Raw genomic sequence first — 25,460 nt, forward strand, 5'->3', positions numbered from 1 at the left:
CTTAAGTAAGATTGTCCAAGGAACAAAACTTTGCCCACAGGGGGCTTTACATGGCCTTAGGGGAGCCGAAAACCCCCCAAATCGCCCTTCCGTAATTGGTGAACGTTCCGTTATTAGGTGATCATGACTTAGGTAAACCTCATGTATTCTCTTGAATGTAAATTTACCGCAAATAAATACAAATACAACCATCTGAAAGGAGCCTGGAAAATCACGACATAAGTATTTAATAAGAATTTATTCTCAATACAAAAGTAGAAACAATGGGTTGTCTAAGAACTAATAAGAATCAGTGAGGCATCCAACATTCCTCCATGTAAATTCTTTAATACTTCCTTGTTTTGTTTTTCTTTGGAAGGGGGGAGCTTGCCGCGATGCCACCCAAATTAAATTATTTTATGTGAATATCAGAGTCGAAGTGAGTTACACCACAGATCGCTTCCGTTGGATGGCTGAACACAAAGTGCCGTACGTGGCTATCATGTCGACAGCAACCCTGGCAAAAACTGCAAGCTCCCTCTTCCGACTTGCTCATCGCAGACAAGTGCAACAGTGGGCATCTCAGCACGGCCGCACGGACTTGCTCCCTGTTTGCCCACTTGTGCATGCATGGCTCAGGCAAGTTGAAATGCAGCTCCTGCAGGTGAGGAAGGACTTCACCGTCCAGCTCATGCAGCAGGTCATCAAGGAGCGGGCCGTCTAAGTCAAGGAGCACAAGATTCTTCAAGCGGTGGATGATAGTTGCCAGATTGCGCAGCGGTACAGTTTCGTAGCCTGGGGGCGAAGGTGACACACCTTTCTCACACAGAAATTGAAACTGGAGGGACTTGAGAGCTGGGACAGCGTCTCCAGACCCACCCAGCCTGAGCACAGTGTCCGTGGCTTGGAGATGGGGAACAACGGAGAAGTCGAGAGTCAGGTCCTCCAGGTGCATCACGGCCTCTCGGAGGAACTTCAGCACGCCAGGCAAGAAAGGCCTCGTTGCATCGTCCAGCCGCGCGGTGAGCCGAAGCACCTTCAACTCCGTGCACTGCAGGATGGCCGGCATGTCGGCCATCATGGGGCAGCACAACTCCCGCAAGTTGGCCATAGTGGAGAGCAGCGCCGCAGTGCGTGGCGGAGGCGGAGTGCTCCAGAATGTCACGTCCTGGCAGGGCAACGCGCAGAGTTAACGCGAGGCGGCAAGTTCTCTGTCACTGCCAACCGGTGGAAAGTTTGCTTGCCACAGCATTAAGGTAAAAAAATCAATGGCGTACAGGACATGAGCCCCGTCCCGTTTGAACCCCGATGGTCTGAGCCCCGACCTGAGCTCCAACTTTGACCCCCATTTGAGCCCCGACCGAAGCCCAAATATCCAGAGCCCGGATTGAGTCCCGACCTAAGCCCTGTTCGAGCCCCTACTTGAGCCCCGTGGCAATGAATCATGCAAAAAGGCGATTTCAGGACGCGAGGCTAAGTCGGGCTCAAATGGGGCTCAGATCGGAGCTCAATCCGGGCTCTGGATATTGGGGCTTCGGTCGGGGCTCAATCCGGGCTCAGACCAACGGGGCTCAATCGGGACGGGGCTCATGTCCTGTATGCCAAATCAATTGTAGGTCACTTTATCGAAAAATGCATAGTAAAAATATTTGTATTTTGAACAAGTAGCCAAAGGAACTTTGAGACGTTTCAATAAGATCCCTTGACTACGTTTTGCAGCATAGCTGCCCGGCTGTCACCCTCATTTACTGAGCTACGGCCGTATTAAAAATAGACTGTTTTGGCCCACAATTGATTTGTGTTCAAAAATTTGTTCCAAAAATTGTTTAGAAAGTGGTTGTTTTTATTTTGAAAACTATTGCAGATGAGAAGCCCATTATAGTCGATTATATGACACTACTGAGGATGAGTCTCCCTGATTTTTTCCCCAGATCTGAGCAAGTAATGCGAAGAAAATCTTAAGGGAACCAAAATTTTAAACTTTCCTACTAAGTTTCCAAAAAGTGTCCAAAGTCACTTTAACTAATGCCAAAATGAGGCCTACTCAATTATCTAGGAAGGTTTTAGTACAGAAATCACAAAATCTTGATCCTTCTACAAAAAAATAATGTTTTTACAAAGTGCTTTTAAAATGTATGAGCCTCCTTAAGCGTGAAGAACTGAGCTACAGTGGAAATCTCGCCCATTTTCAGTGTCTTTACCTCTAGAGTTGACGCATGCCACTCAAGGTGGAGGGGCAGGTAGGTATCTGTGAACTCCAACATATACTCCAACACCTGCAGGGATGCCGGGACTGGCAGGTCGCTGCTCGTTGAATGGATAACAGGCGCTCTCGTCTTCATGATGTTCGCAGTGCCTTCGTCGAAGGAAAGCTCCAACAGCTCCAATCCTAGACAAGTAAACAAACATGTCGCTTTTGACACAATTTCGACTCCTTAATGTAAACAGAGTTCTTTATCACAATGCACTAATGGTCAATATTTTTGTCTGCTCACGATGTGAGTGAATCCTATTACAGTATAATCAACCCGGACCTATCTTCTGAAGCAAACATGCAAAGCAGTCTGTAAAGTTGCGAAGCACTGGTTTGTTACGTTGCAAAGCATTTTCTTTGCTAGTTGCAAAGTTTCGCAATGCAAAGGAGGAAGTTTGTAAGAGAGTTTGCAATACATTGCCAGAGAATACTTCTCAAAGGGTTTTTGAGTGTGCTTCCGAGAAAAAGATTCAAGGGAGCCGAAATTTGCTGGAGCGTTGAATGTATTTATACCAGGAGTGTAGAGAAGGCTTTCTTGAAGACGCTGCAGTCTGAGGAAGGCGGTCTCTTCATTCAAATCGTCTGATACGAGCGACAGTCGGACGCAACGCAGTCGTCCCAGGGCAGCTTGCCTGCGCAAAAATATGATCAGCGTCATGTGGTGGAGCCTGTGACTGCACGAGTCCTGGGCACTGAGTTTTAACACAGTTGAGATCAGTGTGCATTGAGGCACACAGTTTAGAACAGGGTACCATGCACACACACTCTCAGACTCGAAATAACTTCTTCTCAAATGCCAAAAAGTTTTTTGTGCAACCGTAATGTACTATTTTCCCTTCAAGCTAGCTTCGCGCATTTCTGTTCATCTTCTAAGGTATTCAGTTCATTTACCCTGAATTTTGTCAACTGCAATGTACTTTTTAAATAATTCATGATCTATTGACAAATTGGTCTTAAAAACGATCAAACTTGTGCATAGCTTAAGACAAAATAGAAGAATTTACGTCTGCTGTTTTCACTTTATAAGCAAGGGAATAAAAAAGTCCACATGGGACTGAGAGTGCCATTGTTTGCGGAGCTGCCCTGAACCAGCGGGTGGAAACTCGCTAGGTGGGGCTGGGACCGGGTCGGGATCGGTCCGCTCGGGGCGCCACGGCCAGCAGACGAACTTGTCGCCCCGCATCGGTACCTTATTTTAAAGAAATGTACCCTAAATCGAAACATTTGGAGTCATATTCGGGTATCAAAATCAAGGTCATTGTCTAAAGAATGCATCTGAAGCATAGTTTTCTCTTTATAATCGAAATAGAAATAAGGGAGGTGATGAAAATGCGATGGCTCGGTCGCGGGAAACGCTACCACCAGATTTTGTAACACCTAGTTTTCAATGTTAGAGCCCTCGGAGGCCATACATGTAAGCGAGCCGATTTTTCCTTACAAAATTTCGCTCGGCGTAGGATACATTTCCTTTTGATTGGACTCACCTTGCAAGAAATATCCCACATAATAGTTGATGCGACGGAATGGTGTCTGCTTGTACTTCTCACTTCAACTCGATAAATAGAATACAAACCACTCGAATCAAAGCTGCATATCTGGCCTAATGCACGGCAAATTTAATGTAGATTCATTTTGCACACGCGGCTTTGGGAAATAAGGTCGGATTTCTTTACATTAAGTGGATTAAAAACACCAGACGCAAAGAGGCTGAAATGACCACTTTTACGGTCTCTACTAATGTGAGAAATCCGACCCGTCTAGACACACGCGAGTTCTTGAGAACAAATCTTCAAACATGCCGTCGTGCATTTTGTTTAAAGGTTTTCGCTCGAAACTAACCTCAAATTATACAATATGAATTCTAAAATACTGCAGCGTCAAACACCGTTGAAAGCGTCGTCGGCCCGTGTCGTCTGGACCGGAGGACGGGACAGACTATGGCAAATTCACCGCTCGGCACCGTTTGTTTACTTTTCACAGTTCCACGATTGGGCATTGCATTTGGTTGATTTTGAGAGCATGGATTCTCCTCAGGAGGTTAGTGTGGAAGTCAATGAAAGCAACACGCGCTACCCGAGCAGCCAACATGTCGGCAGGTGCAACTGTCACAAAATGGAAACAAAACTGTGCCGAGCGGTGAATTTGCCATAGTCTGTCCCGTCCTCCGGTCCAGACGACACGGGCCGACGACGCTTTCAACGGTGTTTGACGCTGCAGTATTTTAGAATTCATATTGTATAATTTGAGGTTAGTTTCGTGCGAAAACCTTTAAACAAAATGCACGACGGCATGTTTGAAGATTTGTTCTCAAGAACTCGCGTGTGTCTAGACGGGTCGGATTTCTCACATTAGTAGAGACCGTAAAAGTGGTCATTTCAGCCTCTTTGCGTCTGGTGTTTTTAATCCACTTAATGTAAAGAAATCCGACCTTATTTCCCAAAGCCGCGTGTGCAAAATGAATCTACATTAAATTTGCCGTGCATTAGGCCAGATATGCAGCTTTGATTCGAGTGGTTTGTATTCTATTTATCGAGTTGAAGTGAGAAGTACAAGCAGACACCATTCCGTCGCATCAACTATTATGTGGGATATTTCTTGCAAGGTGAGTCCAATCAAAAGGAAATGTATCCTACGCCGAGCGAAATTTTGTAAGGAAAAATCGGCTCGCTTACATGTATGGCCTCCGAGGGCTCTAACATTGAAAACTAAGTGTTACAAAATCTGGTGGTAGCGTTTCCCGCGACCGAGCCATCGCATTTTCATCACCTCCCTTATTTCTATTTCGATTATAAAGAGAAAACTATGCTTCAGATGCATTCTTTAGACAATGACCTTGATTTTGATACCCGAATATGACTCCAAATGTTTCGATTTAGGGTACATTTCTTTAAAATAAGGTACCGATGCGGGGCGACAAGTTCGTCTGCTGGCCGTGGCGCCCCGAGCGGACCGATCCCGACCCGGTCCCAGCCCCACCTAGCGAGTTTCCACCCGCTGCCTGAACCTTGTTCCCACCTGCTGATCACCACTGCAGCGAGAACTGCGTCAGCTGGATGGACCCTGATGTAGAGCTGGGAAACGGCACACCTCGTGGAGCTAAGCAGAACGCCAAGAAGAGCCATGCTTTCCGAACCACACATGTAGAGGTGGTCAAGGCAGGGGGCTAGACGTAGTGCAGCAGCGACCAAGCTGGCGGAGCTTAAAATAAAACGACACACATGGTTAGTAATGCTGGGGAGGATTTAAAGACTGTACATACGCCCTAATTCACAAGTAGTGTGTTATTATGTCCGTTGCATTACCTCCAATTCCAAATTCGTCTTCCTTCTTTAAATTATTGTAGTTTATTGAAAAGGCTCAAAACAAGAGCTAAGTAGGTACATGAAATTATCTGTGCTGAGCTGAATTAGGGAACATGGATCGAGGTACCAACAATGGATCATTTTTGTCAGCGAGCCCCTGCCGCCAAACCAGACCAATTGAATTTTTTCAAGTTTTTCAAGTAGTCTGCACTCTTGACAGTATCACGCGCGAGAGAGAGTGAGATCATTCTTACCACCCTTACATTATGCCAATGAAAAAGGGTCCGAAAACGGCCTGGTTTTGGGTTAGGTTAGGAGTCAAAATTCAAAGCGTTATTATTACAAAGAATCCATTCATCAGAGATGTCTCAAAATTTTTTCGTGGCACCTTCAGAGTGTACCCTTTCAAAATTTCAAAAACGCGAACTTGTCATAGCGTAAGGGCCTGTTGCGCTAAAAAATACATCCTGTTGGATTAAGGCTTAAAACCAACCGCCCGTTGTAGCCATTCTGCGTAGCGTAAGGGCTTGTCAAAGCGTAGAGCATGGCAAATGCCCCTATGTAACTCGATGGAATTTTCGTTTAAGCGTAAGAATTTTGTAAGAGCGTAAGAAATCTCGTATTAGCGTAAGGAAAACTCAGTACAAACCCGTCTTAAAACCAAGAGCAGAAATGAAAAACATTTTCTGCAATATTTTTGACCAACTGCTTAAGACAGTCAGTCTTTTACGTTTTTAATTTACAGGCAGCTTCCTTTTTACCCAGCATATGATGAGAGTTTGGGGTGGATATACATAGCCATATTTTAGAGATTTCGCTCAGGTGCCAAATACTCACTCGGCGTCCAAGCTCTTGCTTCGCCACAGGTCCGGGTGCAGCGCCAAGTCCCGCCACCGGCGGCAGACCTGCCTGCACTGCAACAGCTCCCCGGGACTCAGGTAGCTCAGCACCTGCAGCAGCTCGTCCTCGGGCAGCGCCGCCATCTGCGCCGAACGCACGGACGGTCACGGGGTGGGAAATCACGGCAAAGTTCACACTCCATTGATGCAGGGAAAACTAAGTAAATGAATGATAACTAGTTCAAAAAGCTCACTTATAGTTTTAAGTAGCATCCTAAATGTCAGGTCACTCTGCACAGGATTGTTGTGACTACAGGATTGTTGTGACTAAGCACTTTCCATTCAAATGGAAGACACCCAATTTTTTCTGTCGTAGTAGCCTTGCACCCAAGGAACACTCCTACACATTTTTTTGAAAAATATTCAGGACTTTGGCCGTGGTGATTTATTGAAATTTCAAATGAAATTACGGCGCTGTGTCTTTCGGCGCTCACATGAGTTTAAACCACTGATGGCAACGTAATACAGTCAAAAACAAGTTTGTGACCTCAAGCTTTACCCAAAAAGAACGTTTTGACTAACGGTTTTTTTTATTCCCAAAATATGCCATTTTACTTTTGGCCATACTGCCATCAAAGGACCCTAAGGAGGTACTCTTACTGTCAGCAAAATATTGGGGATGGCAATTCATAAACACCAGAGTGTTAGGACAGGCACCAGGGTTACATCTCAGTGCACAAGAACAATATCGGTCCTCCTGCCACGCTATCGTCGATGCCACACCTACTCCATAAATTCTAGTGTCCTCAGTTGGTAGAGTAAACCCCATACATTCGGTTCAATTCTGACACATCTCCACATTCCTACCGGTTCGGTCTCGGCGGCGACTGAAACTCACCTCCATTTCCATGCAGTGGGGAGCGCTCTGGGACGACGCAGCCGGCAGTTCGTGCAGGTCCAGGTGTCGCTGCAGCTCCAGCACGCGGCCCGTCGCTGCCTCCGCCTCCGCCTCCAGCACCGCCTCTTGGGCCTGCAGCGCCGCCAACCTTTCCCGGGCCTCCACTTCCACTTCGGCTCCGGGGGAGGGCCACGCCTTCCGCTTCTTGGCGGCAGGGGACGACGGCGACGCGTCCTGAGCGCGCCGCGCAGACAGAGGAAATCCCGTCAGGCGCATGCTGCCATTTTAATGCACTACACGCCAAGTCACTTCACTGAAAATCAGGAAATGTGACGTCACGTTCGTTTAAACGTGAATCGTGTCACGTTCGTTCGAATACCACACTGTTAAAAATTATGTTGTAATTTAGCAGTAAATATGTTGCTAATTTTCTTAGCGATCAAAGTTGTTTTCAAATGACTTTTGTTGTTTACTAACGAGTTGCGTCGTTCGTCCACAAGATGTTTGTAAACCGATAGACAGCCTTATTTGCATCACTTTTTATTGCCGATTAGGTCACAGACCTAGTAGATTCCCAGTTACCCCGCAGTAACCACTTCTTAGATTGTCCGGGTTGTTTGTACGCAGCAAAATATTGTTTTGAAACAGCATAAGTCATTAAAATAATTAGCAACGAATTCGTCGTTTCAAAACAAGCAAACTTGTTCACAAACAACAGCGTTGTCGAGGTTGGTAACTGTGTTGTTGTTTTAAAACAACTATTTTTAACAGTGCATGTGAATACTGTGTCACATCCGTTTAAACGTGAACCAGCCTCGTCCAGGCCCGGGGCCAGCCGATTCACGTTTAAACGAATGTGACACAGTATTCAAAGGAACGTGACATGATCGTCACATTCCCTGAATCCCAGTATTGACACACAATATTTATTCGTGCAAATTTTGGTTGTAGTCTCACACAATTTTGTGCAAACAAGCTTTGCGTACTAATGCTCATAAATTGCTTTGTATTGTACTTGCGGCGAATGCACAGAAAAACCTTCTTAACACGAAGAAAACCCCTTCGTGCAATGCTTGCGCCATTTCCTTCGTGTCATGGGAATTTCTCCGCAGACATTGCGGTGGCGACTCACCCCAGATCCGCAGCCGTCGCGCTGCTCGCTGCGCCCCACGGCGTCGTCCCTGCGACGCTCCGCCAGCCGGACCTGGGTCCTGGCCGCGTCCACAGCCAACTTGGCCACCCGCAGCTGGAGGCGCTCCACCCGCAGCGCCGCCTCGGCCGCCTGCACTGCCAAGTCGACGACGACCTCGGCCTGCATGGTGGGGACGGCGAGGACTGCAGAGAAGGATGGGGTTTCTCCGGGCGCGGGCTGCAGTGTTCAGAAGATGGGCTGCAGAAAATACAAAGGAGCCAAGATTTACCAAACTGTCACAGAACGGGACAGTGTATCTTCTTAACCACACGCTTAAAACTTCACGAAGTACTTAAAGCACACGAACGTAAGGTGCCACTGTTAAAAGTGTTGTAAATTAACCAGTTATGCTGTTAAGGTTAGGAGCTGTTGAGGGTAATGATAGCAACACATTTTGTTATATTACAAGCATTTGCAAGTGGTGCTGTCTTAAATGAAACTGTTGACGAGGGAGTTGTTAACGAAACAAAATTGTTGTCTATGGATGGATTTCCCGTTCAGACACAAAGCAGAACTGATGTTATTTAACGACATAACTGAAGGTTATTGTGTTGTATTACAGAGGACTTAAGTGTCGTCTCTAAGACGAAGAAATAGCTTGTAAACTTTTAAGTTTTTTTTTCTTAAGAATCACATTTATGTTTGATCGAAATATGTTGTTATAATATGCCATGTTTCTTTTCAAGGCCTTACTGGTTAGCAAGGTTTACTTAGTCTTTTCTGTTGTATCAGTTACAGAATTCCCCCTTTTTAAGAAAACTTTTCCTGTAGTACACCTAAAACTGGAGTTGATGATGCAAGTACGCTTAGACAGGCACGCACCTATAGGATTGTGCTTGGCCTAGCACACCTCTCTCACCGATCTGAAAGCACACTGAAACACGAGTGGGTAGACACTCGCGTAGTACTGTATACACAGAAACTGTGTATTCCGCGTGATACACGTGAGCGTAGCCGTTTAACGGTAAAATGTTCCAAATTTTGGCATATCCATGCCGTAATTCTCGTGTAAAATTCCTGTAATAGAGCGGAAAACCGAGAAGTCTGTATACGATTTCTCGGAGTGAATGGGTTCCTTGCTCCGTAAGAAAGAAGATGGCAGCGAGGTGGCGGAGCGTAGTGGCGTCCCACAACAAGCAGAAAGCTCGGCTGATGTCCTGGCGGCGTTCCGTCCCGCCCAGGTCGACTAAGGCGGATTAGACTTGTTTTTACCCTAGTTGATTGTAAAAAAGTAATTTGCTCAGCGGACGCCGCCAGGACATCAGCCGAGCTTTCTGCTTGTTGTGGGACGCCACTACGCTCCGCCACCTCGCCGCCATCTTCACTGTTAAAAAATATATGAAAATTCAGACTGATTTCGTCTCACTTGGTGGTCTAAATCGTAAATTCATAAAATGGTACGAATATTAAGACCAACTGTCTGAAAAGTGTGACCTGATGTCTGAAATTTGAATTTAGACTAGCTAGTCTGAATATTTAGAGCGATGGCTATCAAGTTTTGTACATTGTCGTCCGAAAACTAAATTCATACTTGTGAAATCGGAAAACGAGTGAAAAAAAACCGTCCCCTTTGTACGTTTTTCGATTTTCTCAGAACTTTTATCAATACTACTGTTGTATTTCAAACGTTTAGTGCCGTAAAAGCATAGAGAATGTTTCAGAGCTCCGAAATGGACACTTATTGCTCCATCCGCGAGGTGGCGCTAGTGTCGCATGGATGATCTTTTGGAGCTAAAATTGCCTCTTGAAGGTGAAATCGCGAATATTTTGTTACAAACTTATTCCAAGTGATTGTCTAAAAAAGCATGAGCGCACCAAAGCAAGATTCAGGTTACTAAGTGCAGTATAAGCTAAATAACAAAGAATACAATTTCACTCTCGCGCATGGCCACGGGTCGGTGCGTGGTTGGGCTAAGGCCGCTCTCTCTCGCAATTCAGCAGTCACCTCTAGCCTCTTCACTTCCTTTGCAAGAAGGAGCCTGCTGCCGTGCACTTAATTTTTGAGCTGGGACGATCCGCTGAGCGTCTGCGATAAACCGATGGCAAAAGTTCGCCGATTAGAGCTCTACTCTACAGAGTGGCATTGTTTAGTGCGACTGTTCATATTCTTCGTACAACTTAGTCTGATAAAATAGACGGACTGGTATCATTTTTCATACAACATGTTGATCTGAAAATTCAGACTAATGTCGTCTGAAACTTTCAGACCGCGAAGTATGAAAGTTTTGGTATGAAAATTCAGACTGAATGTAAGTAAATCGACTTCTTACAAAAAATTATGACTTTTCAGTAATTTTTTTTAACAGTGTTCTTTCTTACGGAGCAAGGAGCCCATACCCCTACGCTCAAACAGCGGTGTGCTTGTCCAACCACACTCCAGCGCACACTCACAGGTGTGTGCTTCTAAGTACACGCCCACAACTGTGTACTAAATACACATTTTATGTCCTAGTGCATCTCGAAAAACTGTTGTTACTTCCGATCCTGTTCTCCTGACTCCTGCTCTGGGACGTCACCAATTCAGGGGCACACTACTCGCCAATGAATGTGACATCACATACGTATTGCACGTGAAAACTGCAATGCGAGTGCCAGTTTGATCGTGTCACACGTACAACGAATGTGACACACCGCATCGCTTTGTCACATTCTACGAGAGTGACACTTGAACCAATGTTACTCGTAGTACCCGCTAACATATGTTGTGTCACATCCAAACGAATGTACAGTCACGTACGTTTAAATTTGACATGCCCATACGTTATGTTACGCTAAGTGACGGCGGGAGCGAGTGCCAATTGCCAATTGCACTAAGCATACATGTATGTTGCTTAACTTGACCAGATTGCGTACCATCGTTCTGTTCCTACACTGCGCATATTTGTTGGCAGTTTAAGAGGATATGGTACACCTCCCCAGAAGCGGCATTTCCAGGGACGCGCAGGGACCTCTTTCTAACGCCGTCCTGGCCACACCGTTCGAGGTATCGATATGAAACTTGACACACGGGCTCAGAAGGGATCAATCTCAATGACGGTGCGTCCAAAATTTTTTTTGAACGCCTAAGTTAGGCCCCAGGGCAGTCCAGTTCTGGTCCAACTTTCGTTCACAACAAGTCCTAAGAAAATAGGAATATCCAAAAAAGGGCCACGGCACGTTGTAGCTGCAACTTTGCTCTATCCAGAGAACTTGTCCCCATCTGCGTGCGGTCAAAAATAGAGATCAAAACCTGGTAGACGGCGGACCTCTGCACGGCCGGTTTGGAGCTAGTCGGAGAGAGGAGGTGCAATATTTGTGCCGACGAGCTGTACCGTCTCCAAGCCCCGCACATGATGTCGCCGACTTTGTTTCACTGAATGGGGACTGTCGGGCTGCCCACCCTCACCCGAGAGGTTCGGCACCGTGACAGGTCGATTTATGGCTCTAGGCTGTACGGCCAAACTTTTAAAAGGGGACATTTTCTAGTTTTGAAACTTGTACGAAGATGTTTGGCGTGCTATTCTGGTGACAGGCAACTAAAATTTCAGTTTCTACGACCATTTGACCCGGACCTGTTGAAACAATGACAAAGGTCAAAATTATCGTAGAAAATTAAAATTTGATTCGCCTGGCACAAGGAACACGCGCTGAGTGCAATGGTTCATGTCCTGAGAGTCTAGAGTCATCCGTTCAAAAATTTAACTCTCGGAGTACAAGGCCATAAATCGAGCCGTCACGCTGCCGACCCTCGGCTCCGGCGCGTGAATGAGGAGGGGGCCAGCGGGGGGCCCGGCGCAGAGACAAAGCAGCGGGCTGCAGGCGGGTCGCCCGGAGGGATGGGCGGGGGGAGGCGGGGTTAGTAGAGCTCGTCTGCGACAGTGCCTTTTCAAAACTTCGCAAGATGTTCAAATCCGCCGTGCAGAGGTCCGCCGTCTACCAGGTTTTGATCTCTATTTTTGACCGCACGCAGATGGGGACAAGTTCTCTGGATAGAGCAAAGTTGCAGCTACAACGTGCCGTGGCCCTTTTTTGGATATTCCTATTTTCTTAGGACTTGTTGTGAACGAAAGTTGGACCAGAACTGGACTGCCCTGGGGCCTAACTTAGGCGTTCAAAAAAATTTTTGGACGCACCGTCATTGAGATTGATCCCTTCTGAGCCCGTGTGTCAAGTTTCATATCGATACCTCGAACGGTGTGGCCAGGACGGCGTTAGAAAGAGGTCCCTGCGCGTCCCTGGAAATGCCGCTTCTGGGGAGGTGTACCATATCCTCTTAAGGGAGCAGTCTCGTCCCTGAACCCTTTTTAAGGGGTTTCCCCCTCTCTTCATGGCGATGATTTTTTAAATATACCTCTTAGAGAGAAACGGTCAAAACCAAATGAAAAAAGGAATTTTTCCATTTTCAAAAAAAAAAAAATAATTTTGTTTTGTTTTTAAGTTGTAAGGGAGTTACAGGTAATGCAACAAAAGCCGGCAAAACAAACAAAATTTCACTGCGCGACAGTTTTCTTTGGAAGTTCTTACTTTTTTGGCAATCGGTTTGCGGCAGTTTGAAGACAAAAACGGTCTTTACTTGGACTACAATCATCCCTATAGCCCAAGGAAAACGTTTTTTATAAACGTATCCAAACATATCTTCAAACTTCGGTATTGGTTTAATAATGGTTTTCCTTGGGCTATAGGGATAGTTGTAGACCAAAGTAAAAGCTATTTTTTTTTATCTTCAAAATGCCGAAAACCAATTGCCGAAAGAGTTAAGAACTTCAGGATAAAAATGTCGCGCAGTGAAATTTTGTATGTTTTGCCGGCTTTTGTTGCATTACTTAACCATACTCCCTTACAACTACAGACAAAACAAAATATCTTTTTTGGAAACGTTTTAAAAATTCCGTTCTTTCATTTGGTTTTTAACGTTTGCCTCTGAGAGGTATATTTAAAAAATCATCGCCATCAAAAGAGGGGGGAAACCCCCTAAAAAGGGAACAGGGACGAGACTGCCTCCTTAAGACTAATCGTGAATGATATTTTCATCACTTTCAAGTGATGATTGTGAGAACGATGGAATTTTCATAAGAACTTCTTGGATTCCCACTTCACAGCAATTGCTTATTGCATGGGCTTGACAACAAAACGTTGTTGTAAAGGAAAATTAGCTTTGAAATTGTCATCAAGTGACGACTGAAAATGTCACTGCGTAGCCAGCATCAAGCATTGGGGTGGTATCCGGAGCACTGTGAAGTGGGAATCCAAGAAGCAGAATAGTGTAGCCCTTATTAGTACAGTCGACTCTGTCATTTTGTTCATTTTTGCTGTTGTCATTTTGTCCACAAGTCATCCCCACCACTTTGGCTGGACGGGCGCCGCCGGCCAGTGCCTTGCCTCGCCGGCCCGGGACTGACCCAGCCCAGGTATGGATTACGGCGGCCTAATCCGCCCAGGCTGTTTTGATTGTCCACAGCTCCTCCCGGGTAGGTGGACAAAATGACAGAGTCGACTGTACCACGGTAGCTGAGTTCGTATCCCTCAAAGAGACGCTTTCCCTTCCTCTTCGATGACTCATGCAGTTTGTGCCTCGGTGCGTACCCTAGTGGTGCGACAACGCAGTAGTTCCCTGTAAACAAAAGTAGTACATGAGCGGAATCCGACGACTTTGGGACGTCCCGAAGAAGTCGGTTTTGGGAGCTCTTCGGGACCTCCAAAAACAGTACAAATGAAGCTCTTTTCTACGTCGCACGGGGATCTGCAGATGTGCAGGTGTGTGGTGCCAGCGCTCGCCGCCTGGGCGCGCCTCGGTCGCTCGTCGCTAACAATCTTCTCACTCTGTGTGTATGAGTGTACTCTTTGTTACGAAATGTTTGGATAAAGTTACTCTTCGAAATGAGGAACACTGCACCAGAAATAACACTTACATCCAGGGAGATCTCCCCAGAACTAGCAATATAAATATTCAAGTTTGCATAGGATCTACAGGAACGAAATAATAGATAAGAAAGTAAATTAAATATCTTTGCAACTGTTTTTAAAAATCATCTTATTCAATAAGAAATGTTTTACCAGGATGTTTTGTCAAATTATACTGGGCTCATCTATGCCCATCTATGTGATCCTGAGGAAACGTTCACAAATTACGTGAAGGCTTCAAAAGGGTAGGGGGTGGCCGGCCAATTGTTACTATTGTCTAATGTGGGGGATGGGGCGTCTAGTGCATGCCTTATGGACGGTTTCCCAAACGCGCCAAAACGGGAATTTAACGCCGCTAGTGCATTGTAGGCGCTGCGCCTCACTGGAAAAACTAAAGCGTAACTCTATGCTTGAGTCAAGCATAAAGTTACGCTTGAAGACGTTACGCTTGACTTGAAACATACCCTGGAAATTCCCCCATGCATTTAGATAGGGGAAATCTTGGTGGATGAGCCTGTTACGCTTGATTTCAAGCGTAACCTAATTACGCTTGAAAATAGAGGGTAATACTACGCTTTAGTTTTACCAGTGCTGCAGCGCGCTCATTGAGATAGTACCAGCTGGTACCGAGCGGAAGTGCGGAGCCGATCAAAAGCCTACCCGAGCCTGCCAGAACGGCTTACCTGCCCCTGGACGGACGGGGACGAAAAGTGTTTGGAAAATGTTTTTTTATACCTGTTTTATGTTTTTGACCTTGTCAGTATTATGTTTTGTTTCCATGGCTGCGTTGATTTTATTGTGGCCAAATGCCTTTTTTAAAAATGATTTTGTAATAAAAGCAGTGCCATCTCAACACGTGATTGATTTTTGCCTCCAAAACCGCTCTCTTGTCTCGTCTTGTGCACAAAACACGTAAAAAAAGAAAAAAAGTTAAGAGGGGTTTTAAGTGAGTTTTTGGCGAAAACCTCAGGTAAATGGGGGTCAGGGGGCTTAGATGGCCTTACATGGCCTTAGAAGGTCACCCCCCCAAATCGCCCTTATGTAATTTGTGAACGTTCCCTTTACCATGTGATCGTCAATACCAACTTTGGCTGAACTTCATGTATTCCTTTGTGTGTAAATTAACCGCAAATAAATACAAATACAAACATGCGTAAGGATCCTGGAAAATCACGATTTAAGTATTAATATCGAATTTATTCTCAATACAGTAGAAAAGTTGGGTTGCCCAAAGCAATTACAGGATCAGTGAGGCATTCAACATTCCTCCATGTAAATTCTTTAATACTTCCTTGTTTTGTTTTTCTTTGGAGAGGGGGAGCTAGCCACGGTGCCACCCAAATTAAATTATTTTATGTGAATATCAGAATCGTAGTGAGATACGCCACAGATCGCTTCCGTTGGATGGCTGAACACAACGTGCCGTTCGCAGCTATCATGTCGACAGCAACCCTGACAAAAAGTGCAAGCTCCCTCCTCCCACTTGCTCATCGCAGACAAGTGCAACAGTGGGCATCTCAGCACGGCCGCACGGACTTGCTCCCTGTGTGCCCACTCGTGCATGCATGGCTCAGGCAAGTCGAAATACAGCTCCTGCAGGTGAGGAAGGACTTCGCCGTCCAGTTCACGCAGCAGGTCATCATGGAGCGGGCCGTCTAAGTCAAGGTGCACAAGATTCTTCAAGCGGTGGATGACAGTAGCGAGATTGCGCAGCGGTACAGTTCCGTAGCCTGGGGGAGGTGACATATCGTTCTCACACTTAAATTGAAATTCGAGGCGTTTGAGTGCCGGGGCAGCCTCTCCAGACCCACCCAGGCTGAGCACAGTGTCCGAGGCTTGGAGATGAGGCACGACGGAGAAGTTGAGAGCCAGGTCCCTCAAGTGCATCACGGCCCCTCGGAGGAACTTCAGCACGCCCGGCAAGAAAGGCTGCGTTGCATCCTCCAGCCGCGGGTAGAGCCGAAGCACCTTCAACTCCGTGCACTGGAGGATGGCCGGCATGTCGGCCATCATGGGGCAGGTCAACTCCCGCAGGTTGGACACGGTGGAGAGCAGCGCCGCAGTGCGTGGCGGAGGCGGAGCGTTCCCCAGTGTCACGGACTGAAAGGGCAACACGCAGTGAGCGGGCAAGTTCTCTGTTAACCAGCAATCCGTTAGCAAGTTTGCTTGCCACGGTATTGAAAAGCCGTTTTGAAAGCCGAAAGTTGGCAAGCCTCCCCTACAAACTCGAGTACACATCTACTCTTGGATGCGTACACACCTACGGATGCATACGTTATAGGTGTGAGCTGATCCAAGTATGCATCCGCAGATGTGTACTCAGCTAAGTATGAATCCATGTGTACTCACTCAAGTATGCACTAGGAGGTGTTCACTTGTAAGTATGCATCTGCAGATGCATACTGAGAATACACTTCAGTTTGAAGAGTGGTCCTAAAATACTGACCATAATTGGGCATCGCCAGCGGCTGAAGTGCTAAATATTGGCAAGCTGATGGGACATTCCATGTGAAGTCAACCAGGCCTTAGCCACCTTGGGCTCCGATCAGGTTCTCCTTTTCAGGGTTTGTTACCCCTATGGTCCCATGAAATAATCAGTACTTGGTTTGGGGTCCGGCCCCCTAGGGGCTGAGCTGTGGCCAATTTACTTTTTCGCTGAATACGGGAACAGCGCAACCTTGGAGGGCACAGCAACCATTGGTCGTACGTCAAATCCGAGACCAGATTTGGAAAGAGGAGGAAAAACTGAATCTTTGTTGGCAGTGAAGTTTTTATGTCCAAAAACTTTTTATAACTTTAAAATCTCATTCAACCAACGTTAATGAAAGCAAATGATACTCGTAAGGCTTTCTTCTAGGTAGTAGTTCGGGATTATAGTATTTATAATTGTGTATGAAATAAAATAGATAGCCCAATAAAATACATAGACCTAAGCGAGGTGTGGTAGCCAAGTTGTGGCTTGCACCAGCTTGCACCGCCGCGCCGCGCCCCGAGCGCGCCGAGCCATGCCGATCCGTGAGGGATAATTCTTTCCCAAGTCACCCGAGGTCCCGAAATCGATGTCTCGGATTCCGACGAAACTTTGTGGGTGTGTTCCCTATGTAGCAAAGAGCTCCAGAAAAAAAATTGGACTTTTGTGGTCGGCCCAAAAATTTTTTATCGCGTATTTTGTAAAAAACACTGAAACCTTCACTAAAAATTTGTTTGTTGCCCGAGGGCGACCTGCCCGGTGGATTTCCCTTCTTTTCATGGTATACTGAAAAAAAAAAGTGTCCGAGAGCCACTTCACAAGTCACTTGTTCTAGGAGATACGTACCAAAAAATTCGTTTTTCGCGAATACCCAAAAAATGCATCTGAATTTTTTGATGATAATTTTTTTAAGGAAGATTTGATGGTGGTCTATCACCCTTTTTGGTTTTGGGTTTAGCCAATGGAAAACAGAATAAAAATCGCGTTTATACCTGTTTTTTGCAGTTTTTGGCCCACAGTATCGCCATTTTAAGTCTGACTTAATGAGCGACATTAGACTTTTTTTCGCCTTTTCAAGACGAATCAATTGATATAAGTTGAAGTCAAATCGGAGTATTTTGAAAAATCGCCCTTTTTACGATTGGCTCCAACTAATCTAGATGCGTAAAAAGGGCGTTTTTACTTTGTTCACTTGCTGGCCCTTATCACAGTTTATAAAGAAATCGACACTACAGCCATAATTCTCTCTTAAAACTGTGATAATATTATAAGGGCGAGCAAGTGAACGATTTGTTAGTATATATTAAGATTTAATTAATTGGCTGAGCGATAGCGAAGCCTGTTACTCAGGTGGGGTTGAAAAATTTTTCCTGTCTGCGTGCGTGTGTGTGTGTGTCCGCGCTACTCCTCCTGAACGGCTCGGCCGATCTCGGTGAGATTTTGCACACTTTTTGGGTATGTCCTTGGCTCAGTACACGCGAAATTTCACTATCCTAGCTCAACTGGTTCGGTTTTTATAGCCGAAAAACACCTAAAAAACGGCGAAAAATCGAGTTTTCTGCAGGCAGATCACTTCTGTCTTGAAGAAAGGGGGGTCTGGGGGGCGGGGCGGGCCCCCCAGCCTCGACAAGTTAAAAAGTCAGGCCAATGCAGCCTTAGGCACGAAATCAAATGCTGTTTTGACCTTCAATCACGCAAATTGGTGTGCGGATGCCTGGAAAAGAAACCTAGCCTGCCGAAGGCAGGCAAGCGCCGCAGGCCAAGGTAGGTGTAACGCCAGGCGTGGATTGTCGTAACTGGCGCAGCATCGCGAAGCCTGTTACGACAAGACACGGTCTGGCGTACACCTACCTTGTACAAATTTTGAGCAAAAGTGAGGTACATTAATTTTTCACTTCATTTGCGCACAAAAAGTCAAAGAAAAAAGCTGCATAAATAAGTTTTCACTCAATTGTTCAAGAAGAAGTAACATTGAAGTTCTAATGAAACATTAGGTTAACATGATCAGTGATCACAAAACACAAAAATTGTCAACCAATAATTCAAGAAAAAAACATTAGGTCTAAAATAAAAGATGCCGAGAAAGCTTTAGTCGGACCACCCCAACCCGAGCTCTTGGGAACACCAATACCGTAAACCGGGGCTACTTTGCCCACTGGGGTAACTTTGGCCCAGCGGCTAAAAATGTTACCAATGGAATAAGAAGCACTTAAAACGAATTTCTAGCCCATGGGCCAAAGTTACCCCGGTGGGTCAAAGTAGCCCCAGTTTACGGTAACAGGAAAAGTAGCGATATACATTGCCAACTTTGGCCCGTCCCGTTAAGAAACGTACGAATTTCGCCTATATTTGACCCTGACGGGAATTAAACCTGAGTCTGGGGTTAAAATAAATGTCGTTTTCGTCATCAGCACCCTCAAAACCATCAGAAACAATGAAACAACTCGAAAAAAAGAATGTTCAAAAAGTACCCCGCTGGGATTTGAACCCGTGTCCGAACTTCTCCGATTCGCTCGAAACTGGCACCATTGGTTTTTTCTCGTGCCGTTTTGTTTTACCGTTTGTGAAATAGTCCAAAATGCTCTACGGACAAAGAGGAACGGACGCTCCGTAACGCAAAGTTCTCTGACGAAACGCATGAAACGGTCACTCCGTAAGGATACGGACTGGCCCTTACACGTTATCCGTTACAGAAATTTGAGTTACGGAGTGTCCGTTTCCTCACTGTCCGTGGAGCATTTTGGACTATTTCACAAACGGAAAACCGAAACGGCAACCTCCGGTCTAAAATTAGCGGTACATTTTCCGTTAAATTTCCGTACCACGCTTTACAAAGCACAGGCTCTTATGGGAGGAGTGGTACGGCAGATGTCCGTATCACCATTTCAGGGGGTATACGGAACGCCGTAGCATGCTCCGAATCAGACACTGATTTTTTGCAGTGTGGCCCGGAAGTAAGAAATTGGAGTTCCTATAAGAAATATTCGCTGCGGATGAGCCCCAGACCTCATCCATAGCGTTTCTCATATAGTAACTGCCATTTCTAACTTCCGTTTTAGTTTTTCCTCTTCCAGGCCAGAGCTCCTCCGAAATACCCTATTCGTCTATGGACAAGAGGAGTACATACTAAACATCTAGTGTGCGATATAAACTGAGTTACAGCGAAAATATCTCGCCATTTCATTTCCTTACCTTTAGAGTTGACGCATGCCACTCAAGGTGGAGGGGCAGGTACGTATGTGCGAACTCTGACGGATACATCAACACCTGCAGGGATGCCGGCACCGGCAGATCGCTTTTAGCTACGTGGGAGAGGGGTGCTCTCCACCTCATGATGTCCGCAGTGCCTTCGCCGATGGAAAGATACAAACGTTCCAACCCTAAGCAAAACAAACATGTTGCTCTTGACACACGTGTTTGACTCTTTTGTGTGAACGAGTGTAAAGTGCAATGCACTTTAGTGGCCAAAATTTTTGCTGGCTCACGATCAGTGAGATAACTTATTTCAGCACAATCAATCCGAACCAATCTTCTGAACCAAACAATAGAGCACTAAGAACTCTTAGACAGGGAGCCTGATGAACCAATTCTTTCGGTTTGGTTGGCATGGTCGCGTCGAATGCGAGAATCGGGGGAGGTGATCATTGACATCACCCCACCCCTCTCCCCCCTTTTCCCTCCATGAAAAGGAAAATCTATTACGATCTCTGACCAGCCCCAGAAGTTTTTACCTGGAGTGTAGAGAAGGCTTTCATGGAGACACTGCAGTCTCAGGAAAGTCTCTTCATTCAGATCCCGAGACCACAAAGACAACTCGACAACACGCAATCGTCCCAGGGCGGCTTGCCTGCGCAAGGAAAAGGAAAGTGAGTCACGTGGAGTCCGCCGAATTGGAGTTGAGTTACAATGGGAAGTGATGCGTTCTGCAATGCAAACGCCAGTGTGCACACTGCTCTGAACCGTGTGCTTGTCACCCACACACTTTAAAGAAGCGTGCCTGATCGGGAGAGACTGCATGGGTCCTCGGCACAGAGTTAGAAACAGTGTGCTTCACAGGCACACCGTTCAGAACAGTACACTGGTGAAACAAAGGCATTAAAATAATGCCCTTTAAGAGCGTAAAGCAATTACGCCCTTGGAGCGGCGTGAATCGTCAATGCCTTTTGAAAGGGCATTCAAATTTTTAAGAAATTACCTATGTCCTTCCTAAGGGCATAAAACGATTTACGCCCTCGGGCGTAAAAGAGTATTGATGCCCTCAAGGGCGTAAATTTTATGCCTTTGTTTTCCCAGTGTATGCATACAGTCATGCGGCCACGTGTGTTTGCGAAGCTGCCCTGAACCCTTTTCCCACCTGCTGACCACCACTGCAACGAGAACTGCGTCAGCTGGATCCACCCAGATGTAGAGCTTGGCAAAGGCACACGTCGTAGAGCTAAGCAGAACGCCAAGACGAGCCATGCTTTCCGAACCCAACATAGATAGGTGGTTAAGGCAGGGGGCTAGACGTAGTGCAGCAGCGACCAGGCGGGCGGAGGAGCCGGAGCTTAAAATAAAACAGCACGTGATTAGGGACGATTATCATCTGAAGTAATGGGCACTATCTAGAATTTCAAGTTTGTCCTTCCTCTCCCAGTTCTCTAAAATATTTGTAGTTTTTGAAAAGGCCCGTAACAACAAAAAGAATAGGCACATGGAATCATCTGTAGCTGGCTAAAACCGAGAGCAAAAATTCAAAACATTAACTTTAAATATTTTTGAACCACTGCTGACGACAGCGTTTTCAATTCACATGCAGCTTCCTCACTGTGAAACCAAACGAGGAGAACGCCACATTTGAATTGCGGAGGAGAGGAATGTTCAGTCTCCACACTTAAAAGTGCAGAGTTTGGAGTCTCCACACCTCCAACGTGGAGTTGTCCACGTTGACACCATGCAGAGAGATAGGGGCCTTGTGAGCTACTCCACACTTGAAGTGTGGAGGCTGCAAACTCTGCAATTCCAAGGGTGGAGACTTACTCCACAACAGGAAGTGTGGAGTTGCCCACGTTTGGTTTCACATTGCTGTCACGGTAAGGCCTGGTAAGATGAAGGTTTGGAGTAGATATAGATATATTTTAGAGACTTTAGCTCAGGGCTCAGGTACCAAAATACTCACGAGGCGCGCAGGCTCTTACTTCGCCACAGGTCCGGGTGCAGCGCCAAGTCCCGCCACCGGCGGCAGACTTGCCGGCACTGCAACAGCTCCCCGGGACTCAGGTGGCTCAGCACCTGCAGCAGCTCGTCCTCGGGCAGCGCCGCCATCTGCGCCGAACGCACGGACGGTCACGGGGTTGGAAATCACGGCAAAGTTCAAACTCAACTGACGCAAGGAAGCGAAAGTAGGCGATAACTCCATTTCGGCTTCGGCCATTTTTCAGGAGAAACAGAACTGTTAGCAGAGAAAACTAAATAAATGAATGCTAACAAGTTCAACCAGCTCAAAATGAGAAAGGTGAAGTTGACTTGTTTATTTTTACATTCGACTCATTAAAACATAAGTTGAGCTATCGTCTACCGACAATATTTTCAAAAGAGTCACGTTGACTTTGGTTTAGTTGTTTCCAAACCTCAATTTGGAACTTTGTCAAATTATTCTTTACTTCCGCTTCTAGCATCTAATTTCTACGCAGTTATTGGTGCAAAGCTACGCACAAAATCGAGCACACGTTTTGAAGTACACGAATTTGTCGCGTGTGAAAATGTGAATTGTTACGCAGCTCTTCGCAAGTTGTTGCGCACGAATTGGTGCATACGTTAAGGTGGGAAATACCCATTGAAGCCCCTTTTTTTAAAGTGCCTCGTTTTCATTGAAAACTCTTTCGTACCGTAAGGAGTTTAATTTTGTCTTGTAATGTGTTCCTTATAGATTCCAAATTCAGCCAGACATTTCACCCAAGTACCCTATGAGTGTAGAAAACTTCGGCCAAAAAGCAACGCTGCCAACCTTCGGTGCGCACGTTTTCTCGAAAAGTAATTGATCTCCAGGTCCAGGTATTCTGTACAGGATACTTGACACATATATCTAGTTCACACCGTCGCCCTTTTTGAAAGTGAGTTCCAGTTTTTTGGTATAAGGCGGAAAATTGAAAATAGAGAGTCAATACTTCATTTTTTGCACTTTTCTGCCGTGTTTACAAAAAACTGGAACTCACTTTCAAAAAACGGCGACGGTGTGAACTAGATATATGTGTCAAGTATCCTGTACAGAATACCTGGACCTGGAGATCAATTACTTTTCGAGAAAACGTGCGCACCGAAGGTTGGCAGCGTTGCTTTTTGGCCGAAGTTTTCTACACTCATAGGGTACTTGGGTGAAATGTCTGGCTGAATTTGGAATCTATAAGGAACACATTACAAGACAAAATTAAACTCCTTAAGGTAGGAAAGAGTTTTCAATGAAAACTAGGCACTTTAAAAAAAAGGGGCTTCAATGGTTATTTCCCACCTAAAGGGGAGGTTCTACTGAAAATATTGCATTTTTCAAATTGAGCCCCAGTGTTAACATTTGTCGCAGCACTACATAGTTATCAGTCAAACATGAAATTTAGAGCTCAATACCTTCCTCCAAATCCAGTCGAAGAGGTTTTTTCAGCCTATTATATAGCAAAATCTTTAAAAGTTCTCCTACACAAAGTATTTTAACGTAAACTGATGTTCTGGACATTTTTCACTTCTTTGGCTCATATGCAGTAAAGCGTGGCATCACCAAGACATGGGACCCAACAAATTTACATGACGTTGCTTTTCAGAAAAAAAAAGACACTAAAATATCAGGATTTTTACCATTTTATTGAAATTTTAGTGACATGCTGTCTTAAAAACAGAGCTTATGATCTTGTAATGGTCCCTGTATCTTGCTAATGCCACGGTTTATCAAGTATGAACCAAAGAAGAGAGAAATGCCCAGAACATCAACGTTGCATTACTTTGCGTAGGAGAATTTTTCAAGTTACGACTGTAAATAGCAGAAAATTCCTCTTCGACTGGATTTGGAGCAAGGTATTGGTCTCCAAACTTCAAATTTTACTATTTACTATGAAATACTTTAAATTGACAATGAATATTGATGGACTCAATTTGAAGAAAGTATGATTTTCAGTAGAATCTCACCCTAATGCTCAATTTTGTGTCACACTATGTACAAAAATAACTTTGCATACAGATATGAACAAAAAGTTCGTCTTCACTGTCGTCTCATACAAAATTTGTACATATAAATTCAGTGTAATGAAGTTCGAATAAAATCTGCCAAAATTTCTTCTCATTGAAGCTCTTCAACGAGTTTCTGGAACAAATCCGAACCCAGCCATTCACGCCCGAAGCACAAAATGCATGCTAGTGTTCGTTAGAAAGATAACTTAATCTGAAGACGAGATGGGGCTGACTCGTTTCAGATCTTTTAAGGAATATAATTGGTCGATGCCACGCCTACTCCACAAACTTAAGTGTCCTCACCTTGCAGAGAAAGCCGCGGAGATTCAATTCAATTCTGAAACATCTCCACATTCCTACCGGTTCGGTCTCAGCGGCGACTGAAACTCACCTCCATGCAGTGGGGAGCGCTCTGGGACGACGCAGCCGGCAGTTCCTGCAGATCCAGCTGTCGCTGCAGCTCCCACATCACTGTGGCAAAAGACTATGGAGAATTCTGTAAACAACTTGTGATAATTCTCCGTACCCAGGCCTCACTAGTTTCCGTAGCCCTGTTGTCAATATTGACCGTATGACTTTACAGTGTTCTCCGTATGCCCTTAGCAGTCTTTTCCGTACACCTTATTGGCCTGAAGTGTAGCACACGTTGGCCTCAAAATAGGTGCTTTGCAGCAGCAAAATAGGATGTCTGTGAGTGAACGCAGCTCTGGCAAGTGACAGCCATCAGTTGTGACACTAAACTACGGACACTTTGATTCACCTTGATGACCAGGGTACTTACTTGTGACAAACTGGGTGTGACGCAGAAGATAATGTGAGTCCAACATTCATGTCCAGCAACAAAGGTAGTCCATATCACTTTTACACAAATGTTGATGCAAAAGTTACTACCCAGTCTCAGTAAGTACACTGGTGGGGAGGTCTCTTCGCAGGTGAGCTAAGATGGGTTCACACGCGGACCGTACTGAGGTGGTTACGTTCTGTCACAGCCGGGCGTTTTGATTCACGAGCTGTGAGCAGGTTAAGTCGTGGCCACTCTATAGGCCAAGAGCCAAACATTGATTGTCAGCACTCAAACGCGTCGCGCTTGCTTCCAAGGCGAACCGGAGGTTAATCTTAAAGGAATAGTGTCATTAATGGACCATAACACGATGATACTGCCGAAAAATTTCGTGAAAATGACTCTTAATTGAGAACGAAACAACAGCTGAGCTGTGAGGAGGCTGCGAGCTGTCTGCTTAAGCATCTTCATCTTTTTGTCTTCTTTGGTCTCCAAAAGTGCCAACACCTACGAGAATCCGACTGACATGTAATAGGACTGGTTTCTTTGAGATTGGAATACACAGTCTTGGAAGCTAAGAAGCAGACAAACTGTGCACTAGAAAAATCATAAATTTCAGAAAAAAGTTGAAAAATATAGAAAAATAAAGATTTTTTGCAACTGGGATTTTT

At 45.5% G+C, this 25,460-nt stretch overlaps 1 protein-coding gene across 5 annotated transcripts; it reads right to left on the bottom strand.

Annotated features, from left to right (window-relative positions):
- Window positions 1-219: 219 nt before the first annotated feature.
- On the bottom strand, window positions 220-25,230 carry LOC117647166. 5 transcript variants are annotated; one of them, XM_034388740.1, is made up of 8 exons: window positions 20,007-20,136; window positions 8,405-8,662; window positions 7,273-7,506; window positions 6,373-6,518; window positions 5,249-5,431; window positions 2,747-2,865; window positions 2,181-2,368; window positions 220-1,147 (listed from the first exon to the last, which is right to left on the bottom strand). In XM_034388740.1, the coding sequence occupies exons 2-8, from the start codon at window positions 8,588-8,590 to the stop codon at window positions 392-394; spliced, it is 1,812 nt and encodes a 603-aa protein (XP_034244631.1). In that variant the 5' UTR covers window positions 8,591-8,662; window positions 20,007-20,136; the 3' UTR covers window positions 220-391. The 5 variants fall into 5 exon arrangements, with proteins under 5 accessions (XP_034244631.1, XP_034244632.1, XP_034244636.1 ...); XM_034388741.1 differs by lacking the exon at window positions 20,007-20,136 and adding an exon at window positions 13,944-13,961; XM_034388745.1 differs by lacking the exons at window positions 220-1,147; window positions 2,181-2,368; window positions 2,747-2,865; ... (1 more) ...; window positions 6,373-6,518; window positions 7,273-7,506 and adding exons at window positions 20,546-20,661; window positions 21,169-21,360; window positions 21,973-22,118; window positions 24,400-24,479; window positions 24,790-25,230 and having other exon boundaries at window positions 8,510-8,662; window positions 20,007-20,194.
- Between the last annotated feature and the right edge of the window lie 230 nt (window positions 25,231-25,460).

This window comes from Thrips palmi, unplaced genomic scaffold (assembly GCF_012932325.1).
Source record: "Thrips palmi isolate BJ-2018 unplaced genomic scaffold, TpBJ-2018v1 HiC_scaffold_2, whole genome shotgun sequence".
Taxonomy (NCBI): domain Eukaryota; kingdom Metazoa; phylum Arthropoda; class Insecta; order Thysanoptera; family Thripidae; genus Thrips; species Thrips palmi.